The sequence below is a fragment of the Cryptomeria japonica genome, chromosome 10 (genome assembly GCF_030272615.1).
Source record: "Cryptomeria japonica chromosome 10, Sugi_1.0, whole genome shotgun sequence".
NCBI lineage: Eukaryota > Viridiplantae > Streptophyta > Pinopsida > Cupressales > Cupressaceae > Cryptomeria > Cryptomeria japonica.
This window is the reverse complement of record NC_081414.1, coordinates 569,577,977-569,602,768: the sequence shown is the minus strand read 5'-3', so window position 1 is coordinate 569,602,768 and position 24,792 is coordinate 569,577,977. Positions and strand designations below refer to the sequence as shown.

At 35.9% G+C, this 24,792-nt stretch overlaps 1 protein-coding gene across 1 annotated transcript in view; it reads right to left on the bottom strand.

Moving 5' to 3' along the window:
* Positions 1-239: 239 nt before the first annotated feature.
* The window catches only part of LOC131027724 (ribonuclease 2), a 75,786-nt gene continuing 51,233 nt past the window's right edge, over positions 240-24,792 (bottom strand). The window contains exons 3-8 of the mRNA XM_057957809.2: positions 15,919-15,992; positions 15,733-15,834; positions 15,519-15,522; positions 15,219-15,310; positions 828-989; positions 240-737 (exon numbers count right to left, since the gene is read on the bottom strand). Coding sequence (XP_057813792.1) covers positions 636-737; positions 828-989; positions 15,219-15,310; positions 15,519-15,522; positions 15,733-15,834; positions 15,919-15,992 — 536 coding nt within the window. The 3' untranslated portion in view covers positions 240-635. The remainder of the gene's footprint in view (positions 738-827; positions 990-15,218; positions 15,311-15,518; positions 15,523-15,732; positions 15,835-15,918; positions 15,993-24,792) is intronic.

The window sequence follows — 24,792 nt, the reverse complement described above, 5'->3', positions numbered from 1 at the left end:
TTCAAATTGTCATATGAGCTAGCTATTATATGTTTACTCATATTTCGAAACTATTTTTTATCCTATCCTTGAAAGCTTTGATGTTTAAGTTGATTGTGCCAAGGTTCAAAATTCTTCTAAATTGCTCTGAAAAAATTTGTTTCTTTTTATTAGTAAATGAATGGTTACAATTTTTTCCAAGTCGTTAGAGAATCGGAACTATCTTGCATGGTCGGCTAATAGAGTCAAATGTCATGATATCTCCAAATCAAAGCCATGTTTTTATAACCAACTCGTTGTGTAAATATTCAACTGGGTATCATGAAATTTACAGAAAGCCATGTCTTTATAACCAACTCGTTGTGTAAATATTCAACTGGGTATCATGAAATTATTTAAATATGTGCCATCACTTTTCTCAAGGTACAATGTTACAGGCCATGGAAAAATTCATGATTGCCAACGAGGTAGTATGCTTAAATCAAACTTACTCTAACATCCATAAAAAAGTATGAGAGGTAGGTTTTTAATTAGACTACAATATCCATGAATAATATTGTAGTAAAAACTTATGATATGAATAAAGATAACCTATAGAATTGCAGTTAATAAACTCTTCAGATGCTTCATTTGATGGAACATTTCCTCTCTTGGAATCAAATAGATGCAATATCAGATGGGACATACTGTGGTATCATAACATGCTGAGGGCAAGATTGCTCATTCTGCCCTGTGTACGTTGAGATGCAATCTCGTGGCTGATGTGAAGACAAATAGCAACTTAATGTGAGTCATGTGGTCTAGGAAGACTACTTTACTACAAATAAAACTAAAGAAACAATCCACACCTTGAAATCCTTGTAAAAGCAAAGTCGTAGTTCCTCAAGCTGACCATGGGAACAGACAACAGAAGGTGTTGCTCCTACAGCTTTACTAATTGCAGTAACTAAATCGCAAGTTAGATATTCTTTATCATTGGCAGGACTAATGCCAGCTGCATTTAATATATCCTGCCACAGAAGACATTTATGGTTTATACAAGAAATCTCTTAAAACAGATAACTCTTGACAAACCAAATCTAATGATTATACAAGGTACTCCGATTTTATTTTTTTTGTACTTAAAGTGTAAGCAGATACCGAGTTTATGTGTAAAGCTAACAGAAGTTTTCCCAGCAATTTATGACATTTTCATCACAGCCAGGCCTACCAGAGAATTACTGTCTAATTCTCTATTCACATACCCTTTTGGGAAACTTGGACTGTGTGGCTAAAGTGGGATACATACAAAAGCAAAGTATTGGAAGATATATGAAACAAATTCTTCTGAGTAATTAAACCTTGCAATCACAATGCAAATAGCAATACAAGTACCGAATATAAACATTAGAAGCGTCCCTATCAAAGGGCAAGCTCATGTTTCATTAAATAACAAGTCTGTTTGAGTAACTTATCCTTTCTGTTCCAAGTTTTAGCAGCAGTGAAATTATACCCCAAATTCCTGATGTCCATGACAATGAATTATCCTTGTCATTATTATTGCAAACGTTATATTTCCCTAGGAGTCCAATTCTGTAATGAAATTGTGCAGGTTAAATTAGGATTAAATATAAGAGACGTTAACAAATAAGGCTTTATATTCAGACTTACAATGAGGACCAGGGCAAAAAGCAAAGGGTTTGTGCAATTTAGGCAACTGTGAGTTTCCTTTAGGATCTTCCAAAGCTTGTCAACATTGAAAGTAATCAGAGGGGGCCAATTATAACCAAGGTTGGCTTGTCTGTATATGAACTTGTCTGGCAAGTCATCCAAATGGTTATTAATATTATGATAGCCACTATACGTTGCTAGTAAAATGTTGAAAAAATGTCTCAACCTAACTTTTACCATATTCGTATTTAATTATTAATTAAAAATTTGTAATTTTCTTTTAATTGTCATGAAAGTTGCTAAATGCAACTATGACAACTTGTAAGGTATTTTTTAGTTCTCAATATAGAAAGAGCGTGAAAAAGGGGAAGTTAAATGAAAGCTTGGAGAAAATAAGGAAGATTTTTTTAGTTTGCATGAGCACATTACTAAAAGGTGGATAAAATCACAAATTGGAAGAGGAAGTTTATTATTTTTGTGATTTATGCCTAAATGGTTTTAAAAAACATTTGTGATTTGTGGTTTCTTTCATACCTATATATTTAGTGCTTGAGTTGAAGGAAAAATAAATTAATTTACAGGTTGTTGAAGCGATTAAGTGTTGCAATGATTCAAAGAGATAAGTTGTATTAATGTAACTCATTTGAAGGATTAATACAGGTCTTGGATCTCTCTAGGTGTGGATTTTTTTCCTGCAAGGGTTTCTCCATGTAATTCTTGAGTTATGGTTTGCATTTATAATGTAATGATGTAATCTATTTCCATCTATGATTTATTGGTATTTATTTATTTGGATGCATAAAATTATCTACATATTTTCAATGTAAAGTTTTATCTTGTTTTTCAACATTTGGTATTAGAGCCAAGCTGGCTTGATTACAAAAGGGGACACCTTTCTTGGAGTGTTTGATTGGGTTTCTTGCTACAGTGGGAGTATGTTGTTTTTTCTTGCAATTTCAGATTCAGTGTGATAAGAGATTGTGGCAAGCTCATCTTAGTTGGACATTAAAAATTCAACAGTACTAGATATGAACTTTGGAAGTTAAAGATGCAAGATCTCTTGGAAAGAAATTGATCAATGGATTGTTGCTAATAAAGAGGAGAAACCAAATAGTGTGTTAGATGAAAAATGGAATAAATTAGATAAAAAGGCTCACGGCACTATTCGTTTGTGATTATCTAATTTTGTTCTATTAAATGTTTCAAAATGAGACTACTGCATTTAAATTATGGAATAGAATAGGAGAGATTACCAAATTAAGAGTCTCATTAACTAGTTGTTTCTGAAAAGAAAGTTATATTCTCCTAAAATGAATGATGGAGACTATTGTAGATCATTGAAGACATTTAATCTAATCCTGAGTCAATTACATTCAATTAATGTAAACATAGATGAGGACGATAGATGTATTTTATTATTATGTTCACTACCTGAGCCTTGGGATAATCTTATTCTTGCAATCAGTGGTTCTTTTTCAAATGATCTAAAGTTGAATGCCCTCGTTGCCACTCTACTTTCAAAGGAAATGAGGACTTCGAAGGGGTCTAAAGATGCATTGCATGTTTGAGGTAGATCTAAGGAGAAAGGTAAGGACAAGAAGAAAGGTGAAAAGGACAAGTCTAAGGATTGTTCTAAGTCCAAGGGAAGGTTTAAAACACCTAGTAAGAGAAGATTTAAGTGTTGGAACTGTGGTAAGCGGGGCCATCTCAAAAAAGAAAGTAAGAATAAAAAAGAAAAATAATGATGATTTCTCTACAAATAAATCCTCTGATGATGAGGACAAGTCTAAGGATTGTTCTAAGTCCAAGGGAAGGTTTAAAACACCTAGTAAGAGTAGATTTAAGTGTTGGAACTGTGGTAAGCGGGGCCATCTCAAAAAAGAAAGTAAGAATAAAAAAGAAAAATAATGATGATTTCTCTACAAATAAATCCTCTGATGATGAAGCTATTGATGCTTTTATTATTTCTGCTAATATAACTTATGATGACTCTTGGTTAATAGATTCAGATGCAACCTACCACAACTCCTCATAAGGAATAGTTTTCAGCATATTCAAATTATGATGGTGGGGAAATTTTCCTCAAGGATAATAGCACATGAAAAATTGTAGGTCGAGGGGAGGTAAAATTGATTTTCAATGATGGAAGGGTTAAACCCTTAAAAATGTATTGCACATCCCTGCTTTAGCTAGAAATTTCTAAAATGAATAATTCAAGGATGCATGTTACTTGGGCAAAGAGTGGTTGCAAGTTAAGCAGAGGGAATTTGGTTTTAGCTAAGGGTAATAGGTGTGGCACCCTATTTAGACTTGATGCTTCTACTTTTTGTAACTTTGTTAATGTAACTGATAACTCTATGTCATGTAAGTTGTGGCATCACACAATGGGTCATATTGATGAAAAGGGTCTTAAAACCCTCATAAATAAAAAGATGGTTGATGGTTTGTCGGGTTACTCTACTAATTTTGATTTTTGTGAGCACTATGTATGGAAAGCAAAATAGAGTATCATCTAAATCCGGAAGTACTAGGGCTAAACAAGTTTTGCAGTAATTCATAATGATGTCTTTGGTCCTATGGATGTACCATCTATTGGAAAGTCTCACTACTACATTTCATTCATTAACGATTATTCTAGATATTCATGGGTTTACTTTCTAAAGGAGAAATCTGATTTTTTTCTATATTTAAAGAATTACAACACTCGTTGAGAAATAGACAGGTAGAAAAGTAAAGGTTTTAAGAATAAATAATGGTGGTGAATTTTGCTCTATGATCTTTAATGACTATTGTAAGCATGCAGGAATTCTCTGGCAAAAAACCCCATGACAAGATGGAGTGGCAAAGAGGATGAATAGGACTTTAATGGATAGAGCTGGAAGCATGTTGAGTAGTGCAAAGCTTGAACAATATTTTTGAGATGTAATTCACACTGCTCGTTATCTGCTTAATAGGTCACCTACTTCTGCTCTTGTTGATAAAACTCCCTATGAGATATGGATAGGTAAATGAGCATCAACTTCTCATTTTAGAGTTTTTGGCAGAGAACCATGTGTTCTATTCCTAAAGAAAAACATTCTAAGCTTGACTTCAAAGCTAACGAGTGTGTTTTTGTGGGTTATAGCAAGAACATTAAAGGTTATAAGCTTTGGGATCTTGTAGCAATGAAAAAATGATATATTCTAACAATGTAATTTCAAGGAATTAAGAAAACTAAAAATGATGAACAACCTCATGTAAAGCCTAACAAAATAGTGTATTTTGATATTAAGTTTGAACCACAAGAAGATGCACATGTAGAACAAGATGATGAACATGAAGGTAAAGAAGAAGGATTAGAAAAGAATTTTGAAGAGGAACAACCAAAGCATCTTGTTACACCTTAAAGAAGATCCACTAAACAACGTAAACCTATTGATAGATATGGATATAGTCCATCTAATTTTCATTGTGTTTTTGCTTTATCTTGTACTAACAATGAACCTAGATCTGTGAAAGAGACCTTATCTTCCAATGAGCATTGTGATGTAGGAAATAGGCATAAGTTATCATAACACATAAAAGCCAACCACAAAGCTAAATGCTATGAAATTAAGTCCTAACACATTCAATGAAAGCATAGAAACAAAGCACTAAAATTAAATGCAAACCAAACAAGTGCTTCTTCCATGTTATTCCATTGTTTTTCTTTCTCCTTCAAATTGTTGTAGATCTCACCTATAAAGCAAGTGTGTTGCAAGCAAGATGAATTGAAATTGACAGCACAAGGATACTCGAAATGTGGTTGTAACTAAATGAGAAAAGAGTCCAATTTATAGAAAAATTGGGGATTGATTGGATAGCTAAGACTGATTCGAGACTGAAAATAATCAACGGACAAGACTAAGTGCACAGCAAAGCTGCCATTCGGGGAAGGATGAAGATAGAAGAAAGCAAATGAGAAGATATTATGAAAATAAATAATAAAATCTTTAATTATCTTCTCATAAATACCAAATTAGCAGGTTGAAGAGATAAGGGAGAAAAAAATTTAAAAATGGAAGAGATAAGTGGGGTCATAAATTTATTTCACCCACACATGACAATTAAATAAATTTAAAAATTAATTTAATTAAATAATTTGGAGAAGGGGTTTAAATAATTAAAATAATTATTTAATCAAGGAGGAATAATTAGGTTAGAATAAAGGGATTAAATAATTAAGTGAATTATTTAATCAAAGAGGAATAGTTAGGATTAGCCGATTAAGATCAAGATTAATTGATTACAAAGAGATAATGATAGATATTAATTAAATAATGAAGATTATTTAATTAATGGTTCAGAAGAACAATAATTAAATAATTAAGAATTATTTTTAATTATTTAATTATAGGAAACTAGAAGAAGAATATTAGTACTAATTAATTAATTAAAATTATTTAATCAATTTAGACGAAAAAAGTTAGTGAAAAGTATCGTCAAAGACTTATAACAATTTTCAATGTCTACAAGCATAAGTCTTGGTTAGAGGCAATGAAAGATGAAAGAAAGGACTTGGACAAATGTGACACATGGAGTTGAGTTGCCTAAGGGAAAGAAAGCCATTGGATGCAAATGGGACTTTAAAAAGAATTTTAGAGCAGATGGTAAGTCAGAATGGTACAAGGACCAGTTAGTGGCAAAAGGTTAATCCCAAGTTAAAGGAATCGATTTTGGTGAGATTTTGGCTAAACTAACCTCCATTAGATTCATTTTATCTATTATTGCTACTTTTGATTTAGAAGTAGAGCAGAAGGATGTTAAAACAACTTTCTTACATGGGGATCTTAATGAGGAAATATTTATGAAACAGCCTCATAATTTAATTGTGAAGGGACAAGAACACTTGGTTTGCAGTTTAAAGAGATCTTTGTATGGTTCAAAAATTTGATGCTTTTGCATTAAATCATAACTTTATTAGAAGTGAAGAAGATTGTTATGTTTATTTTAAAATAATTAAAGATTGATTACTAATCATCGTCCTATATGTTGATGATATGTTATGTATTGGAAATGATAAGGGAATGATAGTTAGTTATCTGGTACATTTGATATGAAAGATTTAGGAGAAACAAAATATATCTTGGGTATGTAAATCAACAAAAATCAGGTTAACAAAAAATTATGGTTAAATCAAAAGAAAGTATATTAACACTATTTTGCAGTATTGTAAGCCAGTTAGCATTCCCTTTCTAGTTGGCACAAGGCTATCTCTAGAACAATGTCCTAAAACAAATGATGAATTTGAAGAGATGTATAAAGTTCCATATGCTAGTGTTGTAGGAAGCCTTATGTATGCATTGATTTGTACAAGATCTGTTATTGCCCAAGCAATAGGAGTTCTTAGTAGATTTATGGCAAATCTTAGTAAAAAACATTGGACTTATATGAAAAGGGTTTTCAGATATTTACATGGGACTTTCAACCATTGCATTTGTTATAATCGATCTTATGATATGAATAGGATGATTGATTTGCAGGGATTTGTTGATTCAGATTTTGTTGGTGATCTAAACTGCAAAAAGTCCACAAGTGGCTATGTCTCTATTTTGTTTGGAGGAGCAATTAGTTGGATGAGCAAAAGACAACCTTGAGTTACATTGTCCACTACAGAATTAGAGTACATGGTTGCGACACATGCTTGTAAGGAGGCAGTTTGGTTAGAGAGATTGTGTTTAGGTATTGGCTTTTAGTGTATTGTCATTTGTTTCGCTAATAACCCAATGTATCATGGCCGTATGAAACACACAGGTGTTTAGTGTCACTTTGTTCAGGAAATGATTGAAGGTGGTAGAGTGATGTTACAGAAAGTAGACACTTTAGAGAATGTTGCCAATTCTCTTACTAAACCAATAAGCACAAACAAATTTAGTTGGTGCAAAGAGGCCATGGGCCTTACTTCTTATAAAGCTTCATTCCCTTTATGCTTTTTGCAAGGTGTTCAACAAGTGGGAAAATGTTGAGAAAATGTCTCAACCTTACTTTTACCATATTCATATTTATTATTAATTGGCAATTTGTAATTATTTTTTTGTTGTCACGAAAGTTGCTAAATGCAACTATGACAACTTGTAAGGTATTTTTTAGTTGTCAAAATAAGAAGAGCGTGAAAAAGGCGAAGTTAAATGAAAGCTTGGAGAAGATTAGGAAGATTTTTTAGTTTGCATGAGCACATTACTAAAAGGCGGATTGTTGACGTATTTTTTATGACAGCACCTAGCACAGAATAAAGTTACCGACGGTCACCTTACTCTCTCTTGATCAAAGTGTGATTGTATGCTAAGATTGCAGGAAGATTAAACAATCGACTCCAAGGTTCCTTCATGCAACGGACGTGACTCAGTTGATCGATGTGATTGCTGGTAATCCAAGGGAACCTATGCTTGGATCATTCTTTCACCTCTTGGATGTGACTAGAACTTCATCATCGGATATAGCAATTATGCGATGTTGCTGCTTCGAACGGATTGAACTCCAATGAACTGAAATTAAAGGGGAAAGGGTTAGAGGATCTAAATCTACTCCTAAAGGCAATGATATCAATGGATAATGCTCTACTGGACAAATTCCAAATAAACCAAGCTCTACTTCGCCAAGATTAACTACAACTCTGCAAGAACCAATGCAATCTTCTGAGGATGTTGAAGGATTTTCACATTGAGAAAGTGCATTTGATCACCCCACACGGTGCAATCCAAACAACTATTCACAATCGAACTTAGCATAAATTTGGGGGTTCAGGCTAACTTTACACTGCATCTTATAATCAACAAGATGCAAAAAGTATGAACCATGGAAATTCATCAAACACCATTACATTCTTCATTGAAATCAAAGCACTTTATCTAACAACTGAGAAATAAAATTCTACTCTAAGTGAGGAAGGTGAAACCATGCAAGTTTTGAAAAAATAACTTAAGTGGACATCATCAGAGAACAATGTTTCACTGTTATTATCTCAAAAGAACTTATCACAACAATTTCATATAAATCTCCCTCCCTTACAAATGAAGGGGTGACCCCTTATATAGGCCTCGGGCCTTGATTACATGCAAACCCTAAGTAGGGTTTTCCCTAAAAGATTCCCCACACATGATGCAACAAGGTGGGAATCATCAATTAATGCCCTATACAATTAATTCCTAAATGCCCAAAATGGCATCCATTTGTGCATTAAATGCACTACTTTCATCAAATTCGCCCAACATGCAACGAATGTTCCTCCATGCAAAATTGCCCATGCTGCCATAAATGCCCATCATCTCCCCATGCAACAGCAACATGCAAAAGAATCTGCCATAATGTCATAAATGTGGTGGCTATATGCAAAAGATGCTCCATAAATTCAACATGCGTTGACCCGACCACCACTTGGCGAGAAACCCTAGGAGAGGGAAAATCTCATCTAGGAAGAATTTTCTTAAAGTTTCAAATTTTCCTTGTCTTGGAGAAAGATTTTTCATTAGTTTTGCACATTTCCTATTTTTTACGAATTTTCCCAAATTAGGGTTCTGGGGTCAAGGAGAAAGAAAATTTTCACTTAGCCAAATCTGAAAAAAAATTGAAATTTGGATGAATTTTGATGCCTGAAATGGGATTTTCGAAAAAATTTCTAGAGGGGAATTTTCTCGTTCTACTCTTCTTTGATTCCTTCCTTGCCTTTTTTGACTTTTCTACTATGTTACCCCGAGTTTCCGGGACGGGGACGGCAGGGGACGGCAGGGGATGGTAGGGGATGACGGGACAAGTTTCCTAGACGGCAAATTTTTTTGCCAATTTTGGGGATGGCAAAGGGACGACAATATAAAATATAGGGAAAATTTTAAATATTTAGTGAAATTTTAAATGTTCATATGAAAAATAGATAAAGCATGTATATATACATTATATTCATATGAAAACATGGATAAAGCAGGTATATGTACATTATAGAACCTTAACATACCAGATTTGTGTTCAAAATTCATTGTCAATACTCAATATGCATTCATAATTGAAAATACATTGTCAATATGCTAACACTTGTTTGCATGTAGTTCATTGTTTCTTTCTGGTTGAAGGATATTTCGATAGTCTTCCATTTCTATTATGACCTACAACCGCTTCTTTATGAACTACAAAGTTTTGGATGTTTGTGAAATTCTATACCAAACTCTTATTCATATTTCTGAGTGCTTTTGGCTATGATTCAGACCTGTTTACCTTTCATAATTGTGAAAAGTCCAATATTGCAGACCAACAACCACTTTTTTACGCACTACCGTGTTCTAAGTGTTTGTGAAATTTATTACCAGGCTGCTGCTCATTATTTCTAAGTGCTTTTGGAAGTGATTCAAACATGTTTACCCATCATATTAGTGAAAATCCACTTTTATAGACCTATAATAAAATAAAATAAATGTTTTTTGAGCATTTGAGTCTTTTTTTGTTTTTTAAATGTGCTAGGAAAAGGGGGACAGCTAGCCGTCCCCGGGACGGTTAGGGCACTGGGGGATGTCCCCAAACCATATTGGGGACGGGGGGACGTCCCCTTTGAGAGTCACTGTCGTCTCCAAGTTTCCAGGACGTTTCCCACAAATTTTGCAATTTTGGGGACAGTGAGGGGACGTCCCCAAGTCCCTGAAACGTCCCCGGTACGGGGACGGGGGATTTTAGCCCGGGGACGCGTCCCCGGGTTACGTAGCTTTTCTAGAATGCCCAGTCTTCAGTGTCTGCCTGCGAAGAACCTACCACAAATAAACTTTCCAAAAATAGAAAGTGTTTCAAAATGTTAGAGTTAGGGCAAAATAGGACGCAGAGACTAAAAATAAAAACTTACTAAAAAGAGAAATTACTAAAAATAGTAAGTTTGATTTTTGGCAAAATTAGACCAATCCGATAGTCAATAAATTCCTTCAAAAAATAGGAACTTTCTAAAAATAGAAAGTTGCTCAGAATTCGCTCAAATTTCATGTGCAGGATCCTTAGAGGGTCCTAATTCCAATGCAACGCTCAATTTTTGCAAAACCCTAAAGGAAAGGCCTCAAATTCAAGTCTGAAGGTGAAAAACCCTAAAACAGACAAAATAGGCTCCAGACTTAGCCAAATTTGCTCGAACGAGCTGCAGACTTGATCAAACTAACCCCCAAACACTTGCAAACTCAGAGGACTGACAAAACGACCGCAAAAAGACCAAAAAACCAAAACCAAAAGACCGAGGGGGCCTAAAAAGTAGGGAGTCCCCATTTGCAATGGGGCGATGTGTGAAAACGTCACAACTTGGACAAAATCACAAGTTGGAAGAGAAAGTTTCTTATTTTTATGATTTATGCCTAAATGGTTTTAGAAACCATTTGTGATTTGTGGTTTCTTTCATGCCTATATATTTAGTGCTTGAGTTGAAGGAAAAATAAGTCATTTAAAGGTTGTTGAAGCAATGAAGTGTTGCAGTGATTCAGAGAGAGAAGTTATATTAATGTAACTCATTTGAAGGATTAATACAAGTCTTGGATCTCTTTGGGTGTGGAGTTTTTTCCCACAAGGATTTCTGCATGTAATTCTTGAATTATGGTTTGCAATTATACTGTAATCTATTTCCATCTATGATTTATTGTTATTTGTTTATTTGGATGTATAAAATCATCTACATATTTTCACTATAAAATTTTATCCTATTTTCCAACAAATATCTCATCAAAGGTCATTTATTTCCTTTGTGAAGGTGCAATTCATTGTGTTGACAATGCAATCCTAGGTGGGTAATCACATCATTGATATACGGTTCATTTTATACATCCCCACTAGAGGTTGCTTGTAAATATCTCATCAAAAGCAATTTATATCCTCTGTGAAGTTGCACTTAATCATGTTGACACTGCAGTTTTGGATATACAGTTCATTTTATATAGAAAGCTTTAAAATGAAGGTTTAAAATGAGTGCTTTGGTTCACTTCCAAAGTAGAGGCTCTACCCTAAACTGCCATTTTAGTTTTTTCCTGATGCATATGATGACAACCATAGTTCAAAAATTCAAATCTGGCTAAAACTTGGCAGCCCAAAAGTTTCACTCAAACTTAAAATTGGCAAATAAAATAAATTAAATGAATACACAAAATGAACCTAAATAATGTATAAAAAATATAAAGAAGAAATTTAGAGAAGAAATAAGACTTTTGATCATAGAAGTAAATAGAGAAAACAAGTTTGACTCAGCAAACCAAATGTATAAAAGCAATTGAATTGGTTGAGATTTAATCACAAATATTCAGGAAATTAAAAAACATTAAAATGTTTATGGAAATAGGGAAAAATGCTTCTTTTTTTATTGTTGTCATTTTATGACACCCTTGGTCCATCAGTGAGAACCGATCAGAGATATGTTCCATGGACCAGCACTGCCCCAATTGATCAAGGAGAGAAGATTCATGAAGTGTGAAGTGTTGCCTTGTCCGGAGGAAGTTCCTCCCTTGGCCTTTTCTTCTTCCTCGGAACTCCGGAACCCCGAGGTTCCGAAGTTCTTTTCCCTTTGCCTTCTCCTGTTCTTCTCTCCGGAACTCCGGAACCCTGAGGTTCTGAAGTTCTTTCTCTTCCCCTTCTCTCACTTTTCCTTTTCCGGAACTCCAGAACCCAAAGGTTCCAAAAGTTCCTTCCCTTTGCTGCCTCTCCTTTCTTTTCCTAGAACTCCAGAACCCCGAGGTTCCGAAGTTCCTCTCCTCTCCCTTTCTTTTCTTCTCTCCCAGAACTCCGAAACCCCGAGGTTCCGAAGTTCCTTTCTTTTTCCCTTCCTCGAAACTCCGAAACCCCGAGGTTCTGAAGTTCCTTTGCGCAATTCCTCGGAACTCCGGAACCCTGAGGTTCTGAGGATCCCTCCCCTTCTTCTCTCCAGAACTCCAGAACCCCGAGGTTCTGAAGTTCCCTCCTAGCCCTACTTCCTTCTTTTCTTCGGAACCCCAAGGTTCCAAAGTTCTCTTCCTCACTTCCCCTTCTTCTCTCCGGAACCCTGAGGTTTCGAAGTTCCTTCCCCCTTTGCCTTCTCTCTCTTCCTCCGAAATTCCGGAACCCTGAGGTTCCGAAGTTCCTTTTCTTCTCTTCCTCTCTCTATCCTGGAACTCCAGAACCCCAAGGTTCCGAAGTTCTTTCCTTAGCCTTTTGAAGTTCTCCAGAACTCCGAAACCCCGAGGTTCCGAGGTTCCTTGCTCCTTCCCTTGTCTTCCTCACTTCAGGAGTCCGAGCTTCCCAAGTCTCTAGACTTCCTTCCGACTTCCGACAATTCCGGATGGCGTGATCGACACTCAAGGCTTTAAATGCTCCGACAGTTTTGATGACTTGTGCACTTTCTTTTGTGGAGCCACGAGGGTGCATTAAATGTTTTTGGCAGAATTTCCATCAAGGGAGGTACGGGGCCATGCTTGGTGACTTATGTCATGTCTGACTTTGGAAGGTTAGTCAATCCACCTTCTCAGGATTGCCCTTTGTGGGTATGGCTGGGTTGCTTGCATGTACAAGTCAAGTGCATGCACTTCCAGACTGACATGCAGGGGTCATGATCACCCTTGTAACTATTTTTCTATATAAAGGTTGTTAAGCCTCATTGTAAAGGGTTCTCTCCCTACTGCCTTGAGCTTTCCTATGCTCTTTCTCTTCTCTTGAAGACTTGTAATTGTTTTTACATTTCTACAACTATAAGTTTGGCCTTTGGCCTTTGAATGAATTGAAATTACATTCTTGCCTTCCTTCAACTTATGCATGTTGTGTATGTTTCCTTACCTTCATCATAAGTGTATGTTTTGTGGCTCTTCTCTCCATATATGTTGTGTTAACTTGTTTTTCTGAGTGTGACTTGTGGGAAACCTTCTCCCCTCTTGGCATTCAATGGATTCTAACCTTCATACATGCATTGGGATCACTCATACAACTGAAGTTTGTGCATCTCCTGGGTATTTCAATTGATTCCTTGTGCCATTTCTGGTGGGGAGAGAAACAATCTCTTCTTGGTGCATCACCTCCTTTTATTTCAAGCATTTCTCTCTTCCCTTTACCTCTGCAATTTGTTAGGATAGGCCTAAGAGTTAGTTTTGAAGTGTTGAGTTGGTTCAACACCTGCACCTGGATTGAGAAGGAAGTCGTCCTTCTCCGGAGATTCAACCCCCTTGCGCAAGGTCCCACACTTCGGGGTTGTTTCCATGTTTCACAAGGTTGCTGAGTTGATAGCTTAGCAAGGGTGCAAACTTTTGTGATAACACTTATTTCAGGCCAAACAAATGGGATACAATGTGGCTTTTCTATCTAGCACAGTCTAAAGCATTTTTTCTTAATTGCTTTTTAAAACCAAAGAAGGGATTTAGGGGCAATGTGGTGTCTGGGGGTAATGCCCCAAGCACATTACCAAGGGTGGAGCCCTTACCACCAATCCCAAATTAAGGCCTTTGTGGCCACAAGGACCTTCATGAAGTATGTCATTTTTTATTATTTTCTCTTTTAACCAATAGTTGATAAATCCTTCTAAACACCTAATAATCAATTCATGCCACTAAGATCCAAATTGTTGAATACAAAAATGACAAAAAAAATGGTTTTATGCAGTGTTTTTGGTTGTTTCTCAACAGCCAAGTTCTCTTGTCAGACTTACCAAGACTGAGTAAGTCTTAACAAAGACCCGCCAAGAAACTCGTGCAATATTCATGAGTTTCTGCAGTTGACTCATCTCATAAGTTGTGTACAAGTTAGTCATCTGCTGCAAAAATGCATTAATACTCACCAACTTTTAAAACACTGATGAAAACCAAGAACCATGGGCAACTAGATAAAAGTTCGCAAAATTTGTATTCCGTGATACTTTCCGTTTGGGGAATAATCTCTAATCATTCAAAATGTAACTTTGGGGTGTTCATTTGACCAGAATACTTAGAACCTAATAATGATGATAGGAATATCCAATGGTTCTCATCAGACTAGAATTCTATTTCACGGCAAACTGAAGTGTAAATGTAATTCAATTAATTAGTTTAAAACAGAAAAAAAATGGCAAATTAAAAATGTGAAGTATTTTCATGCCATATATAGTGTGTTTAAAGAGAAACAAACATAAGACAAAAATAGAGAAGTTGTTCAATGTTGCCAATTACTCTCAAATTTTCTATAAAATTTAAAAACCCAGGCTTTACATGAAAAAATGAGGTGTAAATGAAAAACCCAAGGTTTCAAGGCAAAGGGGCAGGTTATTTAAAAAACCCATGGGTTATTGAATAACCTGCACAGTTTTCTGGATAATGCCCAAAATAACCCAGGCTGGTGAAAATTCAGCTAGCCAGTTGAAATTAGCACGGCCCCAGCCTTGGACCATTGTTAACCACAGGTTTTTCCAGGCAATGCTACTATGGTTTTCAACTTCTCATACTCACAAAAGGAAATCCAGGAATGGCAGTATATCACTGATTTTAAAATTCTCAGCTCTTTAACCTCTTTAAGAAATCTCATCCAAATGCTAGTAAGATAGTACGAATAAATTATGCAAAAAATAATAAGCAAAGAAACTGCATGGTAGCCTGCTGCAAGACATAATTTTCTCTAAGATGCTTTGAAATACTAACCAAGATATTGTACTTCGAATAAATTTGAAGAGTTGTAGAAAAATAACTATATTCATCTTTAATCACCGGGTATGAACAGGTTCCATGCTTCTCTGTAATCAACAATAATTGATGGCAGCAGAAATTAATACATTCCAGATCATTTTTATAAAAGAGCTTAATATATGTCAAAATGTTCCATGCAATAGGCCAATTGAATGCTCAAATCTGGTGAATGAAAATGTGAAATAGATCTCAAACTCATATAATGTTCTATGTAATGGTACTTTAAGAAAGATTGCATGTACGGTAAGTACTCACCCCACTGTCCCATGAACATTGTATGGAAGCACGTATATTTTCATACCAAGAGGTACAAACAAGGGATCAGAAAATTAGAAATAATAAGATACCTATATAATGAATGCATAGCAGTTGTTATGGTTAGCGCATTAATATCCTTGATATTGAAAATATAATAAATATTTGAAAGGTTTCTCAAATTGTCCTTTATAGTGGGAAAGATAGAGCTCACCTCATGTGCCCAGAGAGATCCTCTACCTCCATGACAATTAGTTGGAGAGCTACAGCTTAGGGATGGCCAGTCCCTTTCAAGTTCTCCAAGCAGACTGAAAATCTACAATAGCCATTAATTAAAAAATCCGTACATGTATGTTGCAATCAAATGCAATACAAGAAGTTCTATGCAATACTGTAAAACCTTTTTTTCATTGAATCTTGCTCCGCTGCAACACTGAGGCCAAGTCCCGTCATTGTAATCAGGCCATAAACCATCTGAGATGTATTAATGTCAGCTATAAAAGTACAAATCCTAGCCTGATAAAGGAAAATAACAAAGTCATATAAATATCTAATTGTTTAATTAATTGTGCTGCAAATGGAATAAAAATAAAAGCAACAAATTTAGGCCAATTTTAAGAGACCTGCAGGTGAATCTCATATGATGGAATCTCTTCAACAAATATTCAGTAGGTCATCAACATAGAAATGTATTCTAAGTGATCGTAACCTTGGCGAAAGTTCAAATTGAAATATAATTATCAACAATGTCATCCTAAAGGTGCATTGCTCAGATAGAGTTTATTTGAAATCTCCATATGTTTATATATAGTTACCAACAGAAAAACCTGGCTGTTTTTGTTATAGACTGTTTAAATGAGAACAAGATAGTCATGAAAGAGGAAACAAATGGAAAGAAAGTGAGGGATCCATATAAAGGGAAATGGAAAAAGAATTCCAATGTGGTCTTCCAAAAAGGAGATCTCATGCAACAATTTGGTTTCCCAAATGGCAGTGACATGAAAAAATATCTATAATTCTACGAATTTGGAATAATGTTGTCACATACTAGTAAGTTGATAATCATTAATTGCTCCCAAGATTAACTTCACATTTTCTGTGATAATTTGCAACGGTGTCTTTATCTTTTTGATTTATGGTGAAATAATCCAACCATTCTATACAAACCAAAATTGTCCTATCTTGTACTTCCATATTGTCTAGTTTCTCTCATTTAGCTTCTTGCAATTCAAGAGGAAGTTCTGGAACTTCCAATGCCTGTGACAAGTAAAAAAACACTTTGACAATATGTACATGATTAAGTCATATCATTGACAAATTTCAAACTCCCATCTATGCTCTGCAGTGCAACTACAATTGCACTTTCCTCAGCTCATCTACCAGTAAGGCCTTCATCATGTGTTTCTAAGCAGTGGGAAAGTGACCAAACTGTCAAAAGCTTGGTGGGAAGGATGATCTAGAGCCCAGAAAACAGAAAAAACAGCATATTCAGGATTAGTAAAATCAGGATAAGTCCAAAAGTGTTATAAAACTGGCTTGGAGATGACAAGGAGAAACAGATAAACTGTTGTTGACCAGTGGAGAAGTATTTCCAATGTCCCTCGAAGAATGAAATCTACCAAGGGATTTTTTGGATATAAAGGTTGTTTAATAGCATGATCACCCACAGCTTGGTTAACCGCAGATTGATTTGCAAAAAGCCTAGCTATGACCTCCCTATTATGGCTGACAGTGAGTAGAGGAGAAACACTAATATGAGACTAATTACAGCTAATTAACTTGTTCTATTGTGATGGAGTCATGGTTGAAAGATGACCATGTCATCCTCAATGACAATTGGCTGCTTTCCTTTAGCCAGCCATGCCAATTTGTGAGCATCAAGATTCTGATAAACTGAATGTCAACATCTTGTGTTGTTTTTTTCATTTGGTAAAGTTGTTTAACATGAGACAAAATAAAACATTTACCTTTCATTGAATCCTTATTGTTTTTTAAAACCTTGTCCATAATTCTTTGGTGGTGTCTAGGATGCATTTTGATTAATGTAGAGTTGTCAATCAACCAAAACAACCTTCCACACAAAGGAGAAGCAACAGAAATGCCATGAAGCCAGAGAATTCATTAGATGCAAAATGAATTTGGTACACTATGCATGATGTAACCCTTGTTATTAAAACAAGATGAAACCCTAAAGAAAACCCGACATACTAAAATTATGGCAAGTGTCTTAATCCTGTGATATGAAACACAAAGTAAATAACCCAAGTAAGCTTAAATATGTAGGTGTGAATAGGGCATAAGAAATTAGTTAAGCAGTATACAATGTTTGCACCAACACCCCTCCTTAAGTGCAACTTAAAGAGTATGGGCAAGCCAAAATTTCATTAGTAAGGGCAAGCCAAAATCTATTTAAATCAACATCAAAAACATCAATATATCCAGCAAGAATTTTGTGCCAAGAAAAACAAATATTAGCATTCCAATCCACAGGATGACCAAACATCAAAGACCACAAAGAAAGGGCATATCTGCATTCAAAAAAAAGATGCTCAAAAGTTTTTGTAATGAACAAAATTCACAGACTCTAGAAGACAACCCATAAGTATGCAAAACATGCCCCATAGCTAATTTTTTTTAAATAAGCAGCCAACAAAAGCAGGTTTTTTTGGATCAACAGATTTATGCCAAAGATGATTCAAAACTTTAGACCATTTAGAATCAGACCAAGATAATTGTCAGGAAGTATTAAGCCAACAAGCATATTATATATCCTGCTGACTGTAACTAAATCAAACTTGGAGCTGAAAGACTTGCCATTTAATTCTGTCTATAAGATCTGAGCCTCTTATCATTTTCCCAAGAAACCATTCTCCCAAGCCATTGTTAATCACGGAGTAAATTTTTTTATGAGTCACAAGTAAACCATACTTAGTTTTCAGCTGCTCTCAAGAACCCAAATTACCATTAATCAAGACCCTAACCCCCAAAGGGTCCCAAGTTTTAGCTAAACATCCCTGAGTTAAAGCCAAAGGTTTCCAGATTGGGGCTATGTTCCACCAGATGGACCTATTAGTTACTAGAGTGGAGGGGATTTATTCACTGCTGCCCCATTGGAAACGAAATGTCTAACCTGAGCCCATGCCTTCCATAAGGTCGTAAGAACAGCTGAGCCAAAAACTCTAACCTCAAACTGGCCAAACAAGATATCTTGAATGTGCATAGGGCACCATTGCTTACCTTCTTTTGTCTTGGACAATTTCAAGTTATTTCTTATCAAAACTTTCCACAATTAGTTCCCTTCCATTGCATTGAATAACCATTTAGAAGCAAGAGCAATCCCTTGTAACCTCAGATCTTTTAAGCCAAGAGCTCCCTGCATTTTAGGTTAACAACATCATGCCCAACAAACATGATGTGTCTTTTTACCGCCCTTACCATCTGACAATGAGAATTTCCTCAAAATCTTCTAAAATTTTGCAAATTGTGCATTGGCAAATAGCCATGCTAAGTAAATATATGGCACGAAAAGCTATGACTTTTTGAACCACTTGAACTCTTCTGGCCAGGGAGTGAAGGTGAGTTTTCCATTTCAGGTTTTCTTCTTACTTTTTTAAACAACCATTCCCACATGTTTTTTAGGGAGGGAGAAACGGAAAAGGAAATTCCTAAATATCTCACCACTTTCTGCATTTCACTACTATCTTCTTGTCCAGCCCAACTTGAGCCCCCCCGCCCTATAATTCCCCCCCACCCGCCTCCCAAATAGAGATCAAGAGATTCTATACGTCATATGCCCAATTCTATACGTCACATTCTATTGCTTATAGGCCTCCCACCCGGCTGCTAATATAGTTCTAAAATTGACTCATTGTCACTGTTCAAGAAAGATTAGTTGGGGGTTGGGTGTGCCCTCGATCGACTATAGACCATAGACTATAGACGAGATACCTAGCTATTAGATGGTGAACAGGACTAAAAGTGAACAAAGGTTGTTCCCTCAACCGAACTCCCATATCTATCTCTAATTCCCCCCACCCCAACCCCATCCATCTGTAAAGATTTGGGCGGGCGCCATAGATAGTTCGTTCAGGGGAGCAGTCTCCCCTCTTTAGGCATAGATAGGGGTCGGCCGAGTGCTGCCCTCTATCAATCCCCTATCTATCTATATATGGCTCTCCCGTTGCATTGGTCGAGTGCCTAAAGGTTAATCCCCCTCCTAGGGCTGCTCACTGGACTGGATGCATCCGCCCTATAGACGAAGCGAAGGAGGGAGAGGGCCCCTATATATATATGGTGCTCTCTCCCACCCTAGGCAAGGCAAGCGTGAGTGGATCAATCGGTTCTCTCTAGTTAGGGTATGTTAATGCATTAGTAGCTTCTGCAAGATAAGATTTTCCTAACTCATTGATCTCCTCTATTCTGTTTTGGTTTACTCATCTACGCTATTAGATTATCTGAACTGAATATGTTTATCAGACTATAACTTTGATCTTGATTATGATATTGATATTGGATAAAGATGGATTAGATCGACGACTTGCTTAACATAGTTAAGCATCAATCTAAATGCTATCGGGCTAGTAACCCGATAGCATATTAATGTCGATTCATTTATGAATCGGCATTAATATACTATCGGGGTATTAACCCGATAGCATATAATGCTATTAGTTATTGTTATTGTTTACTTTAACACCGATTCATTATCGGGTGTGCTTATATCATAATCTGCTTTAACACCGATTCATTATCGGGTGTGCTTATATCATAATCTGCTTTGACATCGATTCATTATCGGGTGCGTTTATATCATACTCTGCTTTGACATTGATCCATTATCGGGTATGTTTATATCGAACTGTTAACATATACAAATGGTACCGAGTTGTTATCATAAACACCGAAATGAATCGGTAGACAGTCACGACCAAGTGACATCTTGGTCGGACATGTCTAAAAGACATGTCCGATCAAGGTGCCACTTGATCGTGACTACCCTGCTATATATACATCTTTCAAAAGAGAAGGAAGAATATTGAAATCGATAAATGTTCATCCTTCAGACCTGCAGAAAAGAAATACAATAATATTGTTGTCATAGTAATAATACCAAAATTGAAAATACACAATCTAGCATATAACTTGTTCATTGAATTGGAAATTGCAATAACATTTACAGGGTAGGGCGAACTGTTACCGGAAAGGAAGGAAGGGTCGGGTGAACAAATTGAACAAGCGGTTATCGAACCAGTTATCAGTTAGTTAGCCAGCTCAAGGGATAGTTCTCAAGCTAAACCATCCTTTCTCAAGCCTAGAATTCGGGTGGGTGGAAAGGTGGGGCTGTTGACCGATGCCTCAACTAGTCCGGAGTTAAGGATGAACTATAATACCCATCTCATCAGCCTCAACTAGTCGAACTGCTCATTGGTTGTTAGGATCAAACCACCCCTAACCCTTATTTGCTAGCCAGCTAGGGGGATCTTGAGACCACCCAATTATAGTGGACTTGTGAGGAGCGATCTTAGAGCCTGAAGCATTACAAAATATCTTCAGCCGTTTAATGGTGTTATCAAAATTGGCCTCTGTAAAAAGAGAAGTATCATCGGCAAACTATGCATTCAAGAGCTACTCCTGATTAGGAAGCCTAATGCCCTTAATAGGAGGGGATATTAGGTCTAATCTGAGAACATAGTGTAATGCATCAGCTGCAATAACAAACAAAGCAGGAGCAATCAAACGACCTTGTCTAATTGACCTTTGAAGAATAATAGGTTGAATAGGCTCACCATTGACATCAACAACAGAAGAGGAATCATTGAACAAGATATTAATCCACTTACAAAATTTAGGAGGAAAGTCAAAGGCTTTGAGCATATCCAACACAAAGCGCCACCCTATTCTATCATAAGCCTTTTCAAAATCCAATAAAATCATGGCCACATTTTGCTTGTCCTGATTCTTATGCAATCTGTTAAAACACTTTGGCATCTTATCCTCCTTACCTTTTTTTGTTACTTTCTTCTCTGACCCAAAGTCAAATGTGGTGGGTCTATCTTTATGTTTTCTTTTTTTGTTATCTTCTTTGGTAGAAAAACCTTTCTACATATGAAAAAAATTATCAACACTTGAGTCTGAAAACAAAGGATTAAAACATGACATCACAATTTCCTTGACAAAGGTTTGATCACGAGATTTGAGGTTGGAGTTGTTGACAGGGGCTTCTTCCATCACCCCATGAACAAAAGTATTCATAATTTGTGTGATTTTTTCAGCTTTGCCCTGTACGGAGTCTAGGGTTAATTGATGGGCGTTCTTAGAGCCCTATAGGAAATTAGGCTTCTATCTTGTAATAGTTATTGGTTAGACTGGGGAGAAACTAAACCCTTAGCATGAATGACCTCAATTTCCCCATCAAATAGAGGATCTTCTAAAGACAACTATATGTTATTTGTCATAGGAGTATCATTTTGTGATGTCCCCATATTATCAAATAATAATAATTTATATCTGAATAGGCTTATGCACTCATTATTTAATCATGAGTTATTTGTTCATTCAAATTAAAGATTTGAATGAACCTCTTAATAATTAATCGATTATTATATTATCAATTTCATTAAATAACATCTTTATATTTAACTTTAAGATTATACTAATAAACTGATTATTATTAAGTAACTTCTTTATATTTAAATTAAAGACTATATCGTAATTAAATTATGGAGCAAATCGAATTGAGAGCAATGCTAACAAATAGTCAGCAATTTGAGGGAGATAATCATTCATATAGCAGCACTGAGAATAACTAATAGTAAGCAGCGATTAGTAAAGATGACCAACTTTCCTAATAATATAAAGCAGCGATTAGAGTCAAAGTTGGTGCGATCCATAAAATATTACTTATACATTCATTAAAGAATTCAAGGAAGAAGTCAACTATGTTAATGGTAGTGCAGCGCTCATAGATTTGTTAAGAATCATTGATGTATTAAGTTAATAAGAATTGTTTACATGAATCGACCAACTGTTGTGTCCGTTAAATACCTTTCACAAAGGGGTATGTGGAAGATATTTATTCATAAGGCAATAATCGATGAAGTGGGGGGGGAATTAACAACATGAAAGGACAAAGGAAAGAACAAGGGAAATCCTTAGACTAAAAGACAATTCTGGCTGTGATGGCTCAGGTAAGTATCAGTACAATTCCAAAATTAGAAAGGAAGTATTATACAATCCAATATGATTAAATTGCTGTTACCAGTTCATTATGACATTAAGACATAGCCATAATGTTATTCTGAATATATTCAAATTCGTATCCATAAGAAAGAGGTATAAGTTGGCTAATGTATTCGTAGGATATTGCAGTATTGCTATAACTATTAGTACGTGGAGTATTAATGGTATCATGAACCACAAAATAAGGATGGGTATAGTTTATAATTCAGTAAAACTTGGCAAATCCACGTTTGGTGTATTTTGGATAACTGTGTAAATCATACGAACTATTAATAATAAGATACTATGATTTAAGTTACAGTTTTTTTTTCCAATAACAAAAAATTGTAAAATACGTTACGGTTACTTGTAACATTAATGAATATAGAGACTACTGATGTCAGAAAGACTGCCTGCGTCAGAGATTGTTCCCCTAGCATTAGACAATGATAATACTTCCAAATTAACTATTGAGGAAATCATTTAGGATACCATCATATCATATAATAGAGATATTAGTTAAGGAAGGTTGATGTTAATTCCATACTATCAATGGGGAATGAAAGAAAAAGGAATATATATTTTTGGCAGCCATTGACCAGATCAGATCAGGACTGTTATTAAGTTACAGGCAGTAACATCCTTGTCCTTAGTGGTATGCATAGGGATTGTAATGTCCCCTTCTTAGGCGTAATGTTTCAGTTGACCGATGGCCTATTTCGGAGACCCGTAGGCTACTCAATGGGTGAAATTAGGGTTTCCAATTTTGGAGTTTGTTGTTGCTCGTGAATTAGAGTTTGGATCGCAGATTCTTTCTGGGTTTTCAAAGGGCTTTACAGTGGTATGTCCGGCTTTGCGTTCCGAGCACTTTTTGGATTTCTGGCAGTGGTCTTGATTATTTCGACACAGTTGGTTCTCTTCTTCAGTTGGTTCAGTTGGCTTCGTCACTTTTGGCCTTGGGATGTTTTTTGGAGAGATAAGTTCATTTCATTTAAATAATGTTATGCTTTAATGTTATATTTTAAAGTTGACCCCTTGGCCTAGGTTCATCACTTCAAGTTGTTTTAAAAGGTGGTCTTCAAGGGTGGACGCATCATGGAAGGGATTTAATATTTCCTAAGGTCTAAAATCTTGCTTATGAAAAGGGGTGCCAGCTTTATGAAGAGAAGTGAATTAAAATAAAGGTTAATTAAGCTTTTAAAAGTGGCGCCATCTCTTGGAGGAAAATTCAAATGGAAATTAGGGCGCACTTTCTAGAAGCCTCTAGAGATCCCTTGTTAAGCTTATAAATGGAGGCCTCTTCCCTTCATTTGACATCTTATGTCTATTATAATGTTACTCTGTCGGAATGGTAGTGGGGTTGCTTCGAGGAATGAATGCCTCCTAGCCTTGGCATTGCTTCTTGCTTGAAAGATAGCAACTAGTCGTGATTTAGTGTAGTTGTGAGAGTTTGTAGTGGGAATTGCATTGTAGCTTGAGTTGTGCTTGAAGTTCAGTTATTTGCATTTCATTTCATTTTCGGGAGTCGCGGTTAGCAGGGCAGATTTGTAGTTTCACTCATATATTTTGAAATAAAAACATATTCATTCTAGGTATTGCATATTTCCTCTTGTTTTGGCTGGGCGCTCCTTTGTGCAAATTTGCAGATTCTAATATGAAGTGTTTTATTTTATAGAGAAGAATCGCCATTCTTGCCTGGCGTCACTACTAGGAATTGCCTGGCGTCACTACTGGGAATTGCCTTGGGGTTCGTGATAAATAATCTGTTGGGTTAATGTCTGATTTCTTGGTATTGGTTGGGTCGCCTCCTTCATAGGAAGCCATTGCTTTTGGTTTCGGGTCATTCGGACTAGTATTGAGAGAGTAATGAGCATTTTAGTGATTCCATGTGTTGCTGATTAAGCATTTCACGTGCTGGTCTGTCATAAATCAGAATATTAAGATTGATCCTTGAGTAGAATTTCTTGGACTTATCATTTTTGTTAAGCCCAGGAGAGCCTTCTATATTGTTACAGCATTGTATAGTCTTAATTCTATGATCTTGGCAAGCATTTAC